The sequence below is a fragment of the Aulonocara sp. 'chitande type north' Nkhata Bay genome, linkage group LG15 (assembly GCF_057382095.1).
Source record: "Aulonocara sp. 'chitande type north' Nkhata Bay isolate Kocher_YH1m ecotype deep benthic linkage group LG15, A_spYH_male_GT1.1, whole genome shotgun sequence".
NCBI lineage: Eukaryota > Metazoa > Chordata > Actinopteri > Cichliformes > Cichlidae > Aulonocara > Aulonocara sp. 'chitande type north' Nkhata Bay.
In genome coordinates this window covers 19,838,583-19,854,010 of record NC_141358.1, presented here as the reverse complement: position 1 = coordinate 19,854,010, position 15,428 = coordinate 19,838,583, and the positions used below count along the sequence as shown (strand labels likewise).

Sequence of the window (15,428 nt, the reverse complement as noted above, 5' to 3'; positions counted from 1 at the left end):
AAAAGTCAAACTGTAACCCTGATCTCAAAACAAACTTTGAGCATGCCAAATCACCCCCAGTAACTTTGATATACCTTCACTGAGTGTTTGAACACTGCATTGCCGAGCTGCTTCTGAGTGGAAATGTATGAATATGGAGCAGAAAAAGTACTGCAAAAGAGAGGGCACATTCAGCTAACCTTCTTTGGATAAAAAAAAAATACTGACAACTGGAGAAAGAAATCTTTCAAAGGTTTGTCTTTGGGAGGTGATGCATAGCCAGCGGCAATGTATAGTACAGAACAAGCTATAGCAGTTTGACTGACTAAATGCAACTCTCCTGATGAAAATAAATCCACAACTCCCATTTAAGACAATGTTTTGCAAGCTTACCTCAAGAGTTGTTAAGACTATTTTGGCTATGGAGGAGAAGTAGGCGTCCCAGAGGAACTGAGTTTGCTGGCGGAGAGCCAAGATCCTGTCATGGCCCACGGACCGGGTAATGGAGGGAACCTGTGGAAAAAATAGACAAAGAAGATCAAGATGACAGTGAGACAGATTATATTATGCTAGATTTTTAAACAATGCTGAGTGAAAGATGAGAATCGGCGGAAGGCAAATAGGGTGGAGGAAGCATTAATAATTTGTGGACATGCAGAAAAGATTAAGGGAGATTTTCCCCTCAAGACTCTTCCACCACATCTTACTTTGTACTTACCTCCATTGATAGTGTTTCAACTAAACCACCTGCTATTCAGCTCCAGTTCTGTATTCACCTGAGAGTTAATTCATCTAAGTGTATGCTTGGAATATATATATATATATATATATATATATATATATATATATATATATATATATATATATATATATATATATATATATATATGTACTTTTTTATATAGATGAGTTTGATGAGCTCTCCAAAGCTAAAAGATATTTAAGCTTTAGTTTAGAATTACACAAAACAGTTAATCAGCTTATCATAGATGTTACATTACCTCAACAACTTATTGATCATTGTTAATTTATTTTTTCCTGGAACAGAAATGAAGGGGAATGAAAAAGCCAAGTGCCAGCAACCGCTGCTGATAGCTAAGACCCACAAGAACAGCCCATGATCTCACTGTTCCCAGCACACACTAACATACAAAACATGAGCAGCTTGCCTGAGTGGCACCTTTAGGGAGAGACAGTGAAAGCTTAAAATTAAGGAACACCATGATCCTGACTTGGGAGCTAAACAACCGGATATGCCAGGGAGATGGTGCAGGATGTTGTCTTGATGTCCAGCTTGGAAAACAACAAAGTACTACAAGATGAGATCAGACATAACCATACATGCTCCATTGAGCTTGACAATAAAACAGTCAAGGGAATATTCCAGCCAGTGTTTCTAAAGACCCTCATCGGGGGCGTATTTGAAGCCCAAGAACTGTTTGGTGTTTCCCCATGGACAAGAAATCTCCCGTCAATAAACATTAGAGTGCCAACTGGTTAGACTTGGCCAATGAAAAGGCCACTATAATGTGGGGAAATAATGAGTGATGGTGATAATCAGTTTTCCCGAAACACTCATCATTTTCCTGAGGGTGTTGAGGATTTTTATTTAAAGAGTCCCAAGCCACTTGGCTCTATCGGTCATGCTTTGACCAGGGAGCTCTCATCTTACAGTGATCTGTGAAGCCTAATGAGGCGACTCCGACTGACAGTCATCCTGTCTGGAATTTCTTCAACTGATATTTGTCACTGAAATATACCAATTTCCACATGCATTATGTGTCCAATAATATCTTCATCCCCTCTGCTTCAAGGCGAAATGATCCCTTCATTCATTTAAATGAGACCACTGCATTGACAGGAGTGCTGATACAGTGGGTGTTGGCAAAAAAACAAACTGTGGGGCTGACAAGCAAAAACACTAAAAGATAATATAATTGAATGAATGGAAAAAGTAAAAGTGTACATTCTATATCATGCTAATACTTTTGAGTTTTCATCCATTTCTTTCCATTTATTGTTTGGATTTAAACAGGTTTCATTTTTGCCTGGGTTTCTTTGGTTTACTGTACTATTGATTTTTGCATGCTTCGTTTTGCTAAAAATTATATATTCAGTTTACTTTGCAACAAAAGTTGCAATTGTTTACCTTTGAAACTTTGCATTGCTGGGCTGTCCAATTAGCCTTCACACCCATATTCATATTTTTTAAACTGGTCTTTGTCATGGTCCTGCGGCCATGACACAGTGACTTTGTGTTTGTGTTCCTTATTGTTATTATTCTCTTTATTATTCTTGGGCTGTTTTGGGATGGTTTGTGTTTTGGGATTTTAGATACTGGGTTTTGGGTTTGTGCTCCCTCTATTGGTCCCTGGTGTTAGTGTTCCCCTGTCTCGTCAGGTTAATCAGGTCCAGCTGTGTCTCCCACCTGTGTGTGATTTCCCAGTGTCTCTCTGTGTACTTATAGTGTGTGTTTGCCTCTGTTCCTGGTCGCGTCGTCTGTGTTCATACCTGGTGTAATCCCCTGCGTGCTCTCCCTGCTGTTCTCCCTTCATGCTCAGGTTTGCTATTTCTTTGTGTAGTTTCTCCCAGTTAGTTCATCCTTAGTTCTGTTTTACCATCCCCACTTTATATTGGATATTATCAATAAATCACCCTCACACCTGAATAAGTGCTGCGTTTTGAGTCCTCCTTCCGCTCTCCACACGGCCGCTGCCCCGGACCGTGACAGTCTTATTAAATTGCTTTTATGTCATATGACTACAGTGATGCTGCTTGCATTTTAATTTATCTATTTTTTTATGCTTCGCTCTTTTCACACAAGAATAATAAATAAACACGACTGGATTTCATCTCTGACAGCCCTGAAAATATTTTGGGTAGCGACAGATTTACCAAGCAGGGTGAATTAGTGTGAGGCTGCACTCACAAGACTGCATTGATAGTAGTGGTTTTCAGTCAACTGCCTCCTACAACCCTTAGTAAATATTTTTTGTATGATTCATTTAAATGCTTTCCTCCCATAATTTTGATCTCTGAAATCGAAGGATCTTCAAATACATGCTGAATGCAAGGCCAGCTGCAAAAATAGCTGTGTCCATGCTTACCACTGTGCCTCTACAGTAAGTACAGATAACACAAGTATTTTTTTTTAATGCTTGGACAGAGCATTAGTAAATCTGGCCCACAGAGTGATGACAAAATTGCATCAAAAATGAAAGAGTCACAGATTATGTGGCAGAGTGTTGATAATTATGGGTAAAAACCAAAAAAAGCACTCACAGTACAGAGGGGCTCTGCTGCTTATCCACTTTATAACAAAATTGTATTATAATTGCTTTTTCATTTACTTTTAAAAGATATTTATTTCACATTTGCGTGATCTGAAAACCCCACATTAATCATGAACTCAGGAAAGCGGTTGCGCCGGTGTTGACGTCACTGGGATCTGCCTACAGCAGCACAAGCTTTAATTGTTCAGCTCTCTGAGGTGGAATATAAACAACACCAATCAAATCAGCCCCATTCTCTTTCCCTCGATTGACTCTAATAGTGTTTATGTTTCTCAGCAGGGGGGCGTTTTGTGTGTGTGTGTGTGTGTGTGTGTGTTGTGTATTTCCCCTCTCCATGGAGAGAACAGAAACTCTACATAATAAACAGCCAGGTATTGCTGTGCTCAGTGATGTAATTGAAAGTAATGAGATTCAACTCTCTCAGCAGGTGTTACGGCTTCAGTGTTGCATGAGTTCCTGTGTGTGTGTGCGCGTGTGTGTTTGTGTATGTACACGCGCATGCACGTGTGTAGGTAGTTTCTGGTGAACAAAAAAAAAAGGAGAAAATAAGGGAGAAACCAATCAGGGCAAGCATACGGAATTTGTTTACCAACCAAAAACTAAAATATATTCTGGTTAAATATTTCACTGATTATCGCCTTCTTTATAGATGTTGTCATCTGGACCAAAATAATTAAATGAATAAATTCTGGATGTTTTAATGCTTCTTAAAGGTGTTAAGCTGACCGTTGAATAAACCATAGAGCCCGAGGCTAAAGAATCCTTTCTGATATCTACTTTCCAGAAAATGATTTTATTCTTGCCACTCTGCCGACTGCCTCAGTGCTGAAAGAAAGAAATGAAACGCCTTCAAGGTGTCCTCAACATCTATAAATGTGTGTTGAATGAAAAGCGGAAACAACCTGTATTGCTGTATCCCTTTTAAATTAATTCATTAATGTTTATTTATGTAACATTATATTAAACTGCTCAACTGGTGTTTATTTAAAACTGACAGGAAATATGCAGATGACTTTATTTCCTCTAAAAAAATGAGTTCCTGTCTTTTATCAGGAATTTGGATGATTTTCTGGAAAAGAAAGGTGGTTTTTGAACCACCACGATGTATACAGTTAGGTCCGTGACAATGACAAAGTTTTTGTAGTTTTATTTCTGAGTGATATATTTGCACTGGATCTTTCAATATGAGGAGAAACTGACATAAGTAAAGGGGGCAACTATTTGCCTGAAAAAACCTTTTGGCACTTTTTCTCCTCTCCCTTATCTTCCCTGCTTAGTTCTTATGTCCTTGTCTAGTCTCGTGTTTTTTGTATTACTTTTCCCTGGAACACACTCTCACAGTCTGTTTCTAAAACCTAAAGGGAATTATGGATTTGATCAACTGGTCTCTGAATGCTATTGACACCCTTTTCTCAAGGAGAAGTCTGGGAGGGACTTTCCCTGCCGGATACACGATGGACGGGTGGCAGAAATGGAGGATCGTGTGCCTGGCAGGACTGTCGATCGAGGACGCTGAAGATATCTACCTATTTGGAACCATGATAACAGGGTTCTTGCTGATCGGAGCTGGCTTGACCCTGACTTATCAGAGAATTAAGAAAGGGGAACCGGCTGTTCAAACCCCCCCAAGGCTGCCCGCTGGGATTGAAACGATGGTACGAGGCGCGACTTCTCAGAACTGGCTCATTGAAAGCAGCATGGTTAAGACCTTGGAGACGCTTACAGCTGCCGTGAATACTCAGAATAACACCTCTGAGCGTATATTGGGTTACATCAAGGAGAGGCCTGCTCAGAATAACACCTTTGAGGGAAAGTTGGATTACATTGGGGTGGCTGTAGCTCAGGTGGCAGAGCAGGTCAGCCACTAATCAGAAGGTCGGTGGTTCGATCCCAGGCTGCCTCCTGGCTGCATGCCAAAAATCCTACCCCATGTTTGCCTACTGGTGGTGGTCAGAGGGCCCGGTGGTGCCAGTGTCCGGCAGCCTCGCCTCTGTCAGTGCGCCCCAGGGCAGCTGTGGCTACAATGTAGCTTGCCATCACCAGTGTGTGAATGTGTGTGTGAATGTGTGTGTGAATGGGTGAATGACTGAATGTAGTGTAAAGCGCTTTGGGGTCCTTAAGGACTAGAAAAGCGCTATACAAATACAAATGCATTTACATCGTAGAACAGCTCACTGCAGTCGTGAGGTCTCAGAATCTGCTCTCTGAGCAAAAGAATGACAACACCATGGAACTGAAGGTTGATAACATCATGGAGAAACTTGCGGTTCTCCAACGGGAGATTGAGAGACCAGTGTCGGAGTGTTAAAGAACAGCTTTGAAATTCTCATGAGTTGTTGCAAAAGGAAAATTAACATCATAATCCGGCTACCCCTTCGGCGCCAGCTGTGGGCTCAAGGCTGGAGCCGAACAAAAACTCCCTGATAACGACTGTGTTGAGTCTGTTCCTTCCCATTCCATGCAAGGCCACCTGGGTTGGCTGAAAGACTGTTTACTTAGCCTGGCAGGGCGAAGGACACTGTCTCAGCTGAACTATGGACACGCACACACATACATATACTGATACTGATAAGCACTCACTGACGGATCACCCTCCCTACCCCGGATCCAACGCCACCTCCAACGCTTACCTCCCCTCTGATCATAGTTGGACTGGCCATCGGGCATACCGGGCATTTGCCCGGTGGGCCGCTGGCGATTTTTTGTTTTTATGGGCCGATGGATTTATTAATTTTTTTAGGAAGGGTATATATATATAATGAAAGGTGTTGGATTGGCCAATTGGTCATGATCGACTCTGGGCTGGACCAATTACAGCCGAGGAGGCTGGATGCACCCGCCCCCTTGTTTAGCAATCACGTGATTTTCGCGCATTGCATGCCGGGAACTAGTGGCAAAACAATCCAAGTACCGCATCAAATGCAAGCATTTGCAGCACCGCAAAACGTTCATTCTCCGGTTCCAATACCTTCTTGTTTTTTCTTTGGCGCACAAAAAAGGAATGTACAAAACAAAAGGAAAACAATGCCGGTCCGTACAAAGACAGACTCGAGGAAAAGACAAAGAAAAGATACGAGGAAAAAACAAAGGAGTGAAAGTGTCAGACCCTTACGAGCACACAGAGGGACAAAAGACATCAGCGTGCTGCCCAACTTTCACCACGCTCAGATTTATAATTATACGCTTCTTGGAGTGAGTGCATACACTCATGAAGTTTAGTAACTTCAGGTCACTGCAACAAGCCCAGGTACAGTTTACCGACGGATGGGTGCAGGACCTTGAAATGCACCGTGTAGAACGAAAGACCATCGTACGAACAAAGGTAAGTGTACCAGTCTCACAAATCGTCGTCATAAATACACATTCGTTAACCGTTTATTAATATAACCTTTGAGCTCAACGGTAATTAATTAGTAGTGGAAATAATTTTTGGTAGCATTACAGAAATGTAGCAGTGACAATAATATTGTATGTTGCAATCGCACTGGACAATTAGTGATACAAAACAACTGTTTTATCCTGTGAATAAAAGTATATGTTTTTGTCAATGTACCATGGTGATAACAGAAGCGAAACGCAATATTGTGTCAGGACAATTCACTATTTATGCACAATAAACAAAGGAGCATAGCGCGACAATTTCTGTTCAGCGCCAGACTTGCTTGTAACCTATATCACCAATTATGTTAAGAAAAATGACGTATTAACTACTACAAAACTCTGACCTTTGTGGGAATGCTTGGAGCAGACTAACATGTGAGCTGGAGTGTTCTGAGACGTTTATTATTATTAAACGTCTCAGAATTTGGTATATCCAGACCATCCGTGGGCTCTTACTTCGGAAACATGGCTTAAAAATTTTCTCTTCAACGACGTAATCCGATAAAAAACGATCTCTTTGCCCGTCGGCTTCCCGTGGCTGTCATGCGACCGGCTATTGCAGTTAATAATACAACAGCTTCTTGCCATTTTTTGGGTTTCTTTTTATCGCTGTGTAACTGAGTTCAATTGAAAGCCTGCGTGCGCTAGTACCTCTTGCCACAAGTTCCCAGAATCTTTTGCGGTTTAACCCTGAATGACGTCACATTTTCAATCTTTATCCTGGTGGGCCGGTCTCTAGTAAAAATGCCCAGGCCGATTTTTTGTCCCAGTCCAGCCTTGCCTCTGATGTGGACATCGGGTCAGTTGGAGGCGCAGTCGAAGATTGCAGCGGTACCAGATCAGATGTACACACTGGAACTCTTTCCCATGTTGCTTGTCTGTGTTTATTGTGCTATGGTGTGTTGATATCTGTGCATTCCTGTATTATCCTTCTGTATTACACAATTCGATGTTTTTTTTCCTCGCTACCTAGCTTGACCTGTCTCCCCAATGTGATGTTTGTATTGTATGTACGGTCGGCAAGGTCTGTCATCTCGGTTGTGGGCAAAAGACCTGCAACTGACAAATAAAGCCTATCTCATCTCATCTCAAAATAAACCTATAAGAGAGATTGCAAAATATGTAAGATTGGTTCAGTCGACCATCTATGACATTCTTAAGAAGAATGAATGCAGTGAAGCTCAGCGACACCAAAAGGCCCGCAAGCTCACAGAAAACAACTAAAGTGCATGATGACAGAATAGTTTGAAAGAAAAAAGGTTGATAATTGTAAAGGTCTACAAACAAGAGATGCCTTGTAAAGAGACGGTTTACAACAAAGTGCAAAAATCTGATAACAAGAATTGAAAAGGACCACATTAGATTTACCAACAAATAAATAAATAATCATTAGATAGATGAAACCAAGGTTTACTTGTATCAGAATCATGAGAAGAGAAAAATATGAAAAATGAGAGGAACGGCTCAGGATCTGAAGCAAACATCATTTGTCAAACATGGTAGAGGCAGTACAAATGAAGAAAACACTTTGGGAAGGCACTTACTGCATCCAAGTATTAAATGTCTTATGTATGTCTTATGGTCACTGATTCAGTCTCTTCCCTTCCTACCTTTGATTCTGTGCTTAGCGTGGCAGCAAAACAACAAGAACCACCGATTTGGTGAACAATGAAGAGAAACAACCCAACCTTCCCCAGTTTGAAATGTTAAAATGTGCCTCAGGTTGCATGATGCTTGTTCTGAAGTGACATGTATGTGACAGTCCCTTTATATGCCACTGTGGTTCATCACTCATGCATTTCATCTATTATCCTGAAAGCCTTGGAAATTAGCTGTGTTTATACCTGCCCCTGTCATTTCCTCACATGTCTGCATTAAAGCAAGGGAAATTAATCGAAAAATGTTTGCTTTGTTTGGATCAGTAATGAATGTGAACACCCTCAGTGTCGGAGGCTATGTCAAAACAAATCTCTCACTTCACACATTATCTTAACCAACAATTAGCACGCCTTTGCATGATGGTTTTATTTTAAGCAAATAAACCAAATAACAAAACCTCTGACAAGATTAGTGCACTATTGTGAGTCTCAGTAATGCTTAATAAGGAAAAAAGCCTGGTATGTTTTATCTAAAAGCCACGTTTTTTTAAGATGGCCTGTCTGCTATTGTGTGTTTCACATAGAAAAACCACAAACACACTAATTAAAAGCAAAAAGCCTACACATGCTTACTTCTGGACTTGCTGTCCAGGTGGTGGTACAGGTCACTGAGGCAACACATGGTAACACAGAGTTATTACAGTAAGTAAATATCACAAGCTCTACCCACCGCTGTAATGAAAGAGAACAGAAGGTGATCCAATTGTCGAATCATCTATTTTAGATAAAAATAGTTCAGAGCGTAGGTGTGAGTGTCTGTGCATGTCACTGCTGTCATAAAGCATATGATTTTAAAAAAGCCACATGATTGCAATGAGATTTTTAAATTTGGTACATATCGATGATGTGCTGACAGGTCACACTTTTATCAACACTTTTTCTCATCCATAACCTAACAATCACCATTTGATTACACAGACACCAAGTGCCAGATGCTATATTTCCACATTATATTTCTATTTGGACTTCTCTGGAAAAAGTCTCTGAAGCAAAAATGATTCACTGCACTATCATGGAGGCGGCATGATGGCACAGTGGTTAGCACTGAGATCTCATAGCAAGACGTTTTGGGGTTTAAACTGGCTGATCAGTCCTGTGTGGAGCTTGCACATTCTCCTTGCGCTTCTCTTGGTTTTTGATGGCTTTCTTCCACAGTCCACAGTATATGTTGGCATACTTACAGCAGGTCAACTGCAGATCCTAAATGAGCTGTAGGTGTAAAAAGCACAATGTGTTCAGGGTGTTGCCACATTTACCGGCTCCAGCCTCTGTGTGAACCTAATTGGATTAGTTACTAGGAAAATGGATAGAGCTTTGGTTTTATATTCAAAAGCTCACAGTCAAATTAAATTCATTTAAAATTACAGCATTTCGCTTTATACTTTATGTCATCCATGCCTGTGAATTGTGAGCGAAATGATAGCCATTTGAAATAATTTAGAGAAAATATACTCAATGAGAAAAAAGCTTTTTCCATGAAGTTTAGTGTAAAGAAGGGATAAATCAGAGGCCCCTCAGAGGCAGGACCTTCCACAGCTGTCGGAGCAGGAAGCAATAGCAGGTTACCTTTGCTAACAAGTTCTTAATGAATACACATTAGTAGGCCACTGGTATGGGATTGTAGGAGGCTGCAGATGCAGGCAAGAATAAGTCAGTTTAAGGCTTTAAAATAAGCAATAAAATCCTAAAATCTATTCTACAAGCCACAGATAGCAAGTCATTAAAAAGGCTATTTGATAAACAGTATCACAAACAAACACTTGATCTTTGAGGAATATTAAGTGCATACTTAGGATCTATTTAGTTTTTGACATGACTGCGTGCCCACTTGCAGGTAAGCCTTTCAGAGAGGCAGGAGTGTGTTGAGGAAATATTACACATTTTGTCAGTTTCTTCCAGGCTTCTCAAACTGAATACATGATTTGCATAAAAGTGCCTAAACTGAAATCAAGCTGATTAAACTCATATGGCAGCTTTGTTTGGCAAAGTCAGCCTATTCATGCTTCAGGGCCACAAATCTGTTTCCACGCATTTCTGATCTATGCATTGTGCTTGAAGTTTGAATCAGCCCCAGCTGGATTCTTATGGGTTCCCATGGGGATTCTAAGCCAGAGAGGACAATTATAACTGGGAAGATGGTGGCATTTCACCATCCAGACACTGAATTAGCCGGTGCTGAAAGGGCACCGTTTATCTTTTGTTGGTGTAAAGTGCAAGGAAAGTTTGTCCTCTTTATCCAGGTTACATGGTGGTGGCCTTTGCTAACTTTGAGCCATTTACATATTTATATGTAAAAAAAATTATATATATATATAATATGTATAATTTTTTTCTTCTGCATCTGTTCATACTATTGCTGGAAAACTCATACATCTGCTGAAGATCTAATTTCATTTCCCCATCATTTAATTTTCCAGTGTTTTACAGTACCTGTAATAGCAGCCTCTCATCGCCAATGATGGCGGCTTTCCTCCAGTCAATTACTTCAGAGAAGGGAAGCTCCCAGCCATTACTTAGAATAACTGGAATACATGCAGCCTGTGAGGAAATACAAATGAAAAATTAAAAACAAACATGAAGAAAGAGGCACTACAAGCAGAGGCCATTCTATTTTGAGCTGAAGTGGAAAATACGTCAGAAATTTACTGTTGTTAACTTTGTGGGCAACCATGGGACTCCTAGCGTAGCTTAAATAACACACTCTCACACACATTTGCAAATTGGATTTGTAGAAAGATATCAGCTGAGCAAACAGGGGGTGTAACATTAATTCACATTAAAGTTTTTGGGTGTGATTGTGAACTTGTCCAGTTGTTCACCTCAGCAGGGCTGTCCTCCCTATAAGAAATAGGTTAAATAAAGGCTAAAGAAAACATTAACTTGAAACTGTTTACAAGATTTAGTAGATAAAGTGAAGGAGAAAAATCACAGTGATGCATAAAGTGTAAGCAGAATTTTAAAGTAGAGCACTGGGATGGATCAGCTTTTGGTCTTTTTTTTGTAAGGCATTTATCTTCTTCGGTAGCTTCCCTTTAATGAGACACTTTCAACAGGTTCCAAATAAGTCTTTCAGAAACAAATGGAGTTGCCAAAAAGATTAAGGACAAAATAAACTGTATTTATTTATTTTTGCTGTATGCCTCAATATTTAGAGGGTTCATTTGTGTGACTTGATTCATAGGGAGCGGATTTCATTTCCCACAGGAGCTCTGTGCGTTGCTCTAAATTCATTTTATGAATAAGAATAACTTTATTAATCCCCAAAGGGAAATTGCTTTGTAACAGTTGTTCAAAATTGTGGAAGTTGTAAAATTATACAACTTCAGCAGAAAGAAAATAAATTTTACAACTAGATGAAACGAAGGACCTCCCATGACGTTCGCTGGAGCAGTTAGTCATTCTCAAAACGGTTCATCGTTCGTGTTTAATCGATGAGAGTTGATTGTGCACTCCTCTGCACTATTAAACTGTGTTTAAATGGAAGATACTCTATTTTCTGGCTAATTTGTTTCATTTCACATATTTTATGCATCATTTAAAGGCTTGTGGTGTTGTTTTATTATATTCTCTGCTAAGATTATTATAACAGCTTGAACAACTTTGCTTCACATGTTAGAAAGCAGTTCTAGAAAGCAGGTCTAGGCTCTTTAGACGCCGATCCATGACTGAAAATACATGGTATTGTGCGTTTTCCTATTCAGGTATGCTTGGGATCACTGTTTCCAGACATACTTTTTTGTCATCATAATTTCATTAATTTTAGCATGATCCCCAACACCAGTGGCTGAAATGCAGAGCCTCCAGCACATTTTATAGATAGCTGTAGACACTGCTTTACCTGCTCCCTGATGATTTGAACCACAAATTTCACATTTCAATTACTCTGAATACTTTTTGTCACTGATATGTAGAGTAGATGGACCAACTGAAGGGCTGGATGCATCTCTCGGGTCCTGCATCAGATCTTTTCTGTTTTTATTTTCTTTTTCTTGCTAGTATAAAAAGGCCTAACGATACAATTTAAAACGAGTTCTTTGCTAAGTTGTCTGTTACGTTTAGACCAAACCTGCTTAGCTGCCTGTTTTAACGCTTTAAGCATGTTTTTGCTTGTTAAGGGGCTTAACAAGCTAAAAACAAATTCCTCGAAAAGTAGTCAGGTATAAGGCGATGTTTAGCACTGTTGCCTAACAGCAAGAAGGTTCCTGATCTTAATCTTTTTGTTTGGTGTCTGTGCCTGTGTAGGTTTTTCTCGAGGTACTACAGCTTCCTCTCCTAGTCCAAAATTGTGCTTGCCAATACATGATGTGTGTGCAAAGAGCGGCTGCTCAGGCCAACTGTTGCCCCTCCACATGATTCACTCTGTAGACGACCATGCCAGAGTTGATCAATGTACACTCAGCGGAGCTGTCCCGTGTGACATCCTTCCAGGAATCATGCTGTAGCTCTATGATTCCTGGAAATCACAGCAGCAAAGGAGGAATTTAGTGTCTCTTTAATGTGCTTGTCTTGTCCACCACGGGAGTGCTTGTCTTCTCTCAAATAATTTCTTTAGCAAATGCTTGTCATCTATGCACATCTGACATGCAGCACTTAAGCACACTGCTTGAATATATTCCTTCTCTGGTGTACCAGGAACTTTTTTCTTGTTTTTTAATGGACAGAAACCTTCTGAGATCGCTCATATCAAGTTCTTCAAGTAAGTTCAGCCATTTCTTTCACTAGTGTACAACAAAGAGGGCATCACAACCAAACAATATACTTAGAGATGGGACTGCAGGCTGATTCCTCCCACTCTGTCAAAGACTGAGGTTGCTGTGTCTAGTACTATAGGACACCGACTAGTGACAGTACAGCTTTAATTTTATATTGCAGTTTTTAGAACTGTTTCATTTCACTTAGAAGAAATAAAAAAATTTTCTCATGACTTTAAATGGAACACTTTTGAATAGAAACATTTTGTAATTTGGTAAGTTACCTCAATGTAGGTGAGTTATTTTTACTAAATCAAAAAGGCCAACTGCAGTTTCACTGATGAAAATTTCCAAAAATGAACAAATGTGTTTTTTGCAAATGAATTCTTCATGTGTGGTTGTTAAGTAGCGGCGCAGTGTCTGCAAAGAACGAACAAATTTCAGTATGTTTGGTATTTTCATTTAAAGTTCAAGTTTGACTGGATTCTCAATCAAGTGAAACCGAGAGATTAAAGGAGATTCACAAAATGCCGAGTGCATTACGGGTGACCCGTCGATGCAAATTCTCACTGCTTTGATTAGTCTGGCTTTGTGAGATGACGTTCTCTTTTCTCATCTTGTCTTTTTTCCCCACTGTCATCCTCTTACATGTCTCTCTCTTTGTCCGTCCTCTCCTCTACTGTCCTCTGAATTTTGATGATTATTAAACCACTGCAGAGGTTTATTTTCTCACCTCTAGCAAACACATCGGACATGCTGAAAAGGCCATTAAAATAATTGAGATGCATTTAAATGAAAGTTTAAATAAAAGCAATGAGAACATTTTTTAGACACTTCTTCTTTCAGCTAAACCTGCTAGCTTTGATACTGTAAAATTCAGCCTTGATTTGCCCGTTGCTTTTGGTTAAAAACTGTGAAATGTATGGTACCAGAAATCAGCTACAGAGAAGTCAGTTGTGTTTGTCTTATTTGTCTTATGTGCACCCTTCTAGAAGCAGACATATAAATGTGTTTTAATTACTAACATTTATAGTTTAAAATACTTTGCTCACAATTAAAATATGTATGTATACCTTAAAATCTGCAAACTTTTACAAAATATATGTTAAGCATTAGTGAAATAGTGAAGAGTTCAACACAAACTGGAATTGTGTAAAGTTCATCTTCAAAGGAAACATTTTTGAACCTCTGAAATGTGCTGTTTTCACACAAACCTTTGGTCTAAGGGAAAACAGTTTTTGGTTTGTTTTGTGCTTTCTCAAGTTTCTCAAGTTACAACTTAATTAGTGAGTGTTTACAGTCAGCATTTTTCGTGCAAACTATTGAAGCTGACAGCAATTAAAGCAAATATTGAGGGTTTTAAACACAGTACATTCTTTGTGACTGACTTCACAACCATCAACCCCCAGCAATGCACATTTTTCCTTAGTGACTGGAGGTTGCCAGCGGGTCGTCAACTAGTGTCTGTGTTGTATAATAGAAATGGGAATCTCTAGCCAGCCTACGATATGATATTGTTACAATATTTCAATATTTTGGCACTGCATAAATAAAATTCATTTTCAGCTCTGATACAATATTATTGTAGCTTTTTACATTTTGCGATATGCTGATCATTGCAATAACATACACTGCATTTTATTTATTTTTTAACTACTCAAGTTGGCAATTTGAAGTCTGTTTCTGATAATATATGAATTACCTCTGATAAATTGTCAAAAATCACATATTTGTTGCTGCCTACATAAACAGAAATTCCTATTATCAAAAGTTCTCATTTATTTTTTACATTTCTGCTTAGCACGCTTTCTGTTCTATAAAATTACAACCAGCTGGCAGCCAGTTGAGTCTTCTGTAGTTCATTCCTGACAAAGACTCCTTTAGACTGATGGCAACATGTTAGCAATCTGTCTTCATTTATAAATTAGACAGCAATTATTTGCACACCTTCAGCAATCTCTCTGAGCATGACTGCAATTAGTCCAAGTCAGACTGTGGCTGTTTGCAGAAACATTACCTCCTATCAGGCAACATCTTCAATCACCTTATTGTCAAGTTATTGTGAATGTGCAACATCATCAGGTTCTGGGCAACCATTTGGTCACCAAAAGTTGCTGCTCGATTGAATACAATCTTTTGTAACAATACAGTAGTTTCTTGCCATATTTTTACTAGTGTGACCGAGCCATTAGCTTGCTGTATTACTGTGCTGTATCGATTTATGCCTCTATAGTGTCTAGGCTTGTGCAACCTAGTCCTAGTTAAACGTCTAAAATGTTCTAGGAAAACAGAAACACCATAAAGGTTTTTAGAGTGACAGTTCTAAAAAACTCCTGAGGTTAGCATGCACCGCCCATTTATGTCTGCATGTAAATGTGTATTCTGTCTACAACAGAATGCATAATCAGAAGCATAAAATAAACAAA

At 39.5% G+C, this 15,428-nt stretch overlaps 1 protein-coding gene across 2 annotated transcripts in view; it reads right to left on the bottom strand.

The window, feature by feature from the left end:
• Positions 1–15,428, bottom strand: part of LOC147312948 (exostosin-1) — a 435,823-nt gene that overhangs the window by 43,115 nt on the left and 377,280 nt on the right. For both annotated transcript variants that reach the window (XM_086264858.1, XM_086264857.1), the window contains 2 exons: positions 10,742–10,849; positions 373–492 (listed from right to left, as the gene is read on the bottom strand). In XM_086264858.1, coding sequence (XP_086120984.1) covers positions 373–492; positions 10,742–10,849 — 228 coding nt within the window. The remainder of the gene's footprint in view (positions 1–372; positions 493–10,741; positions 10,850–15,428) is intronic.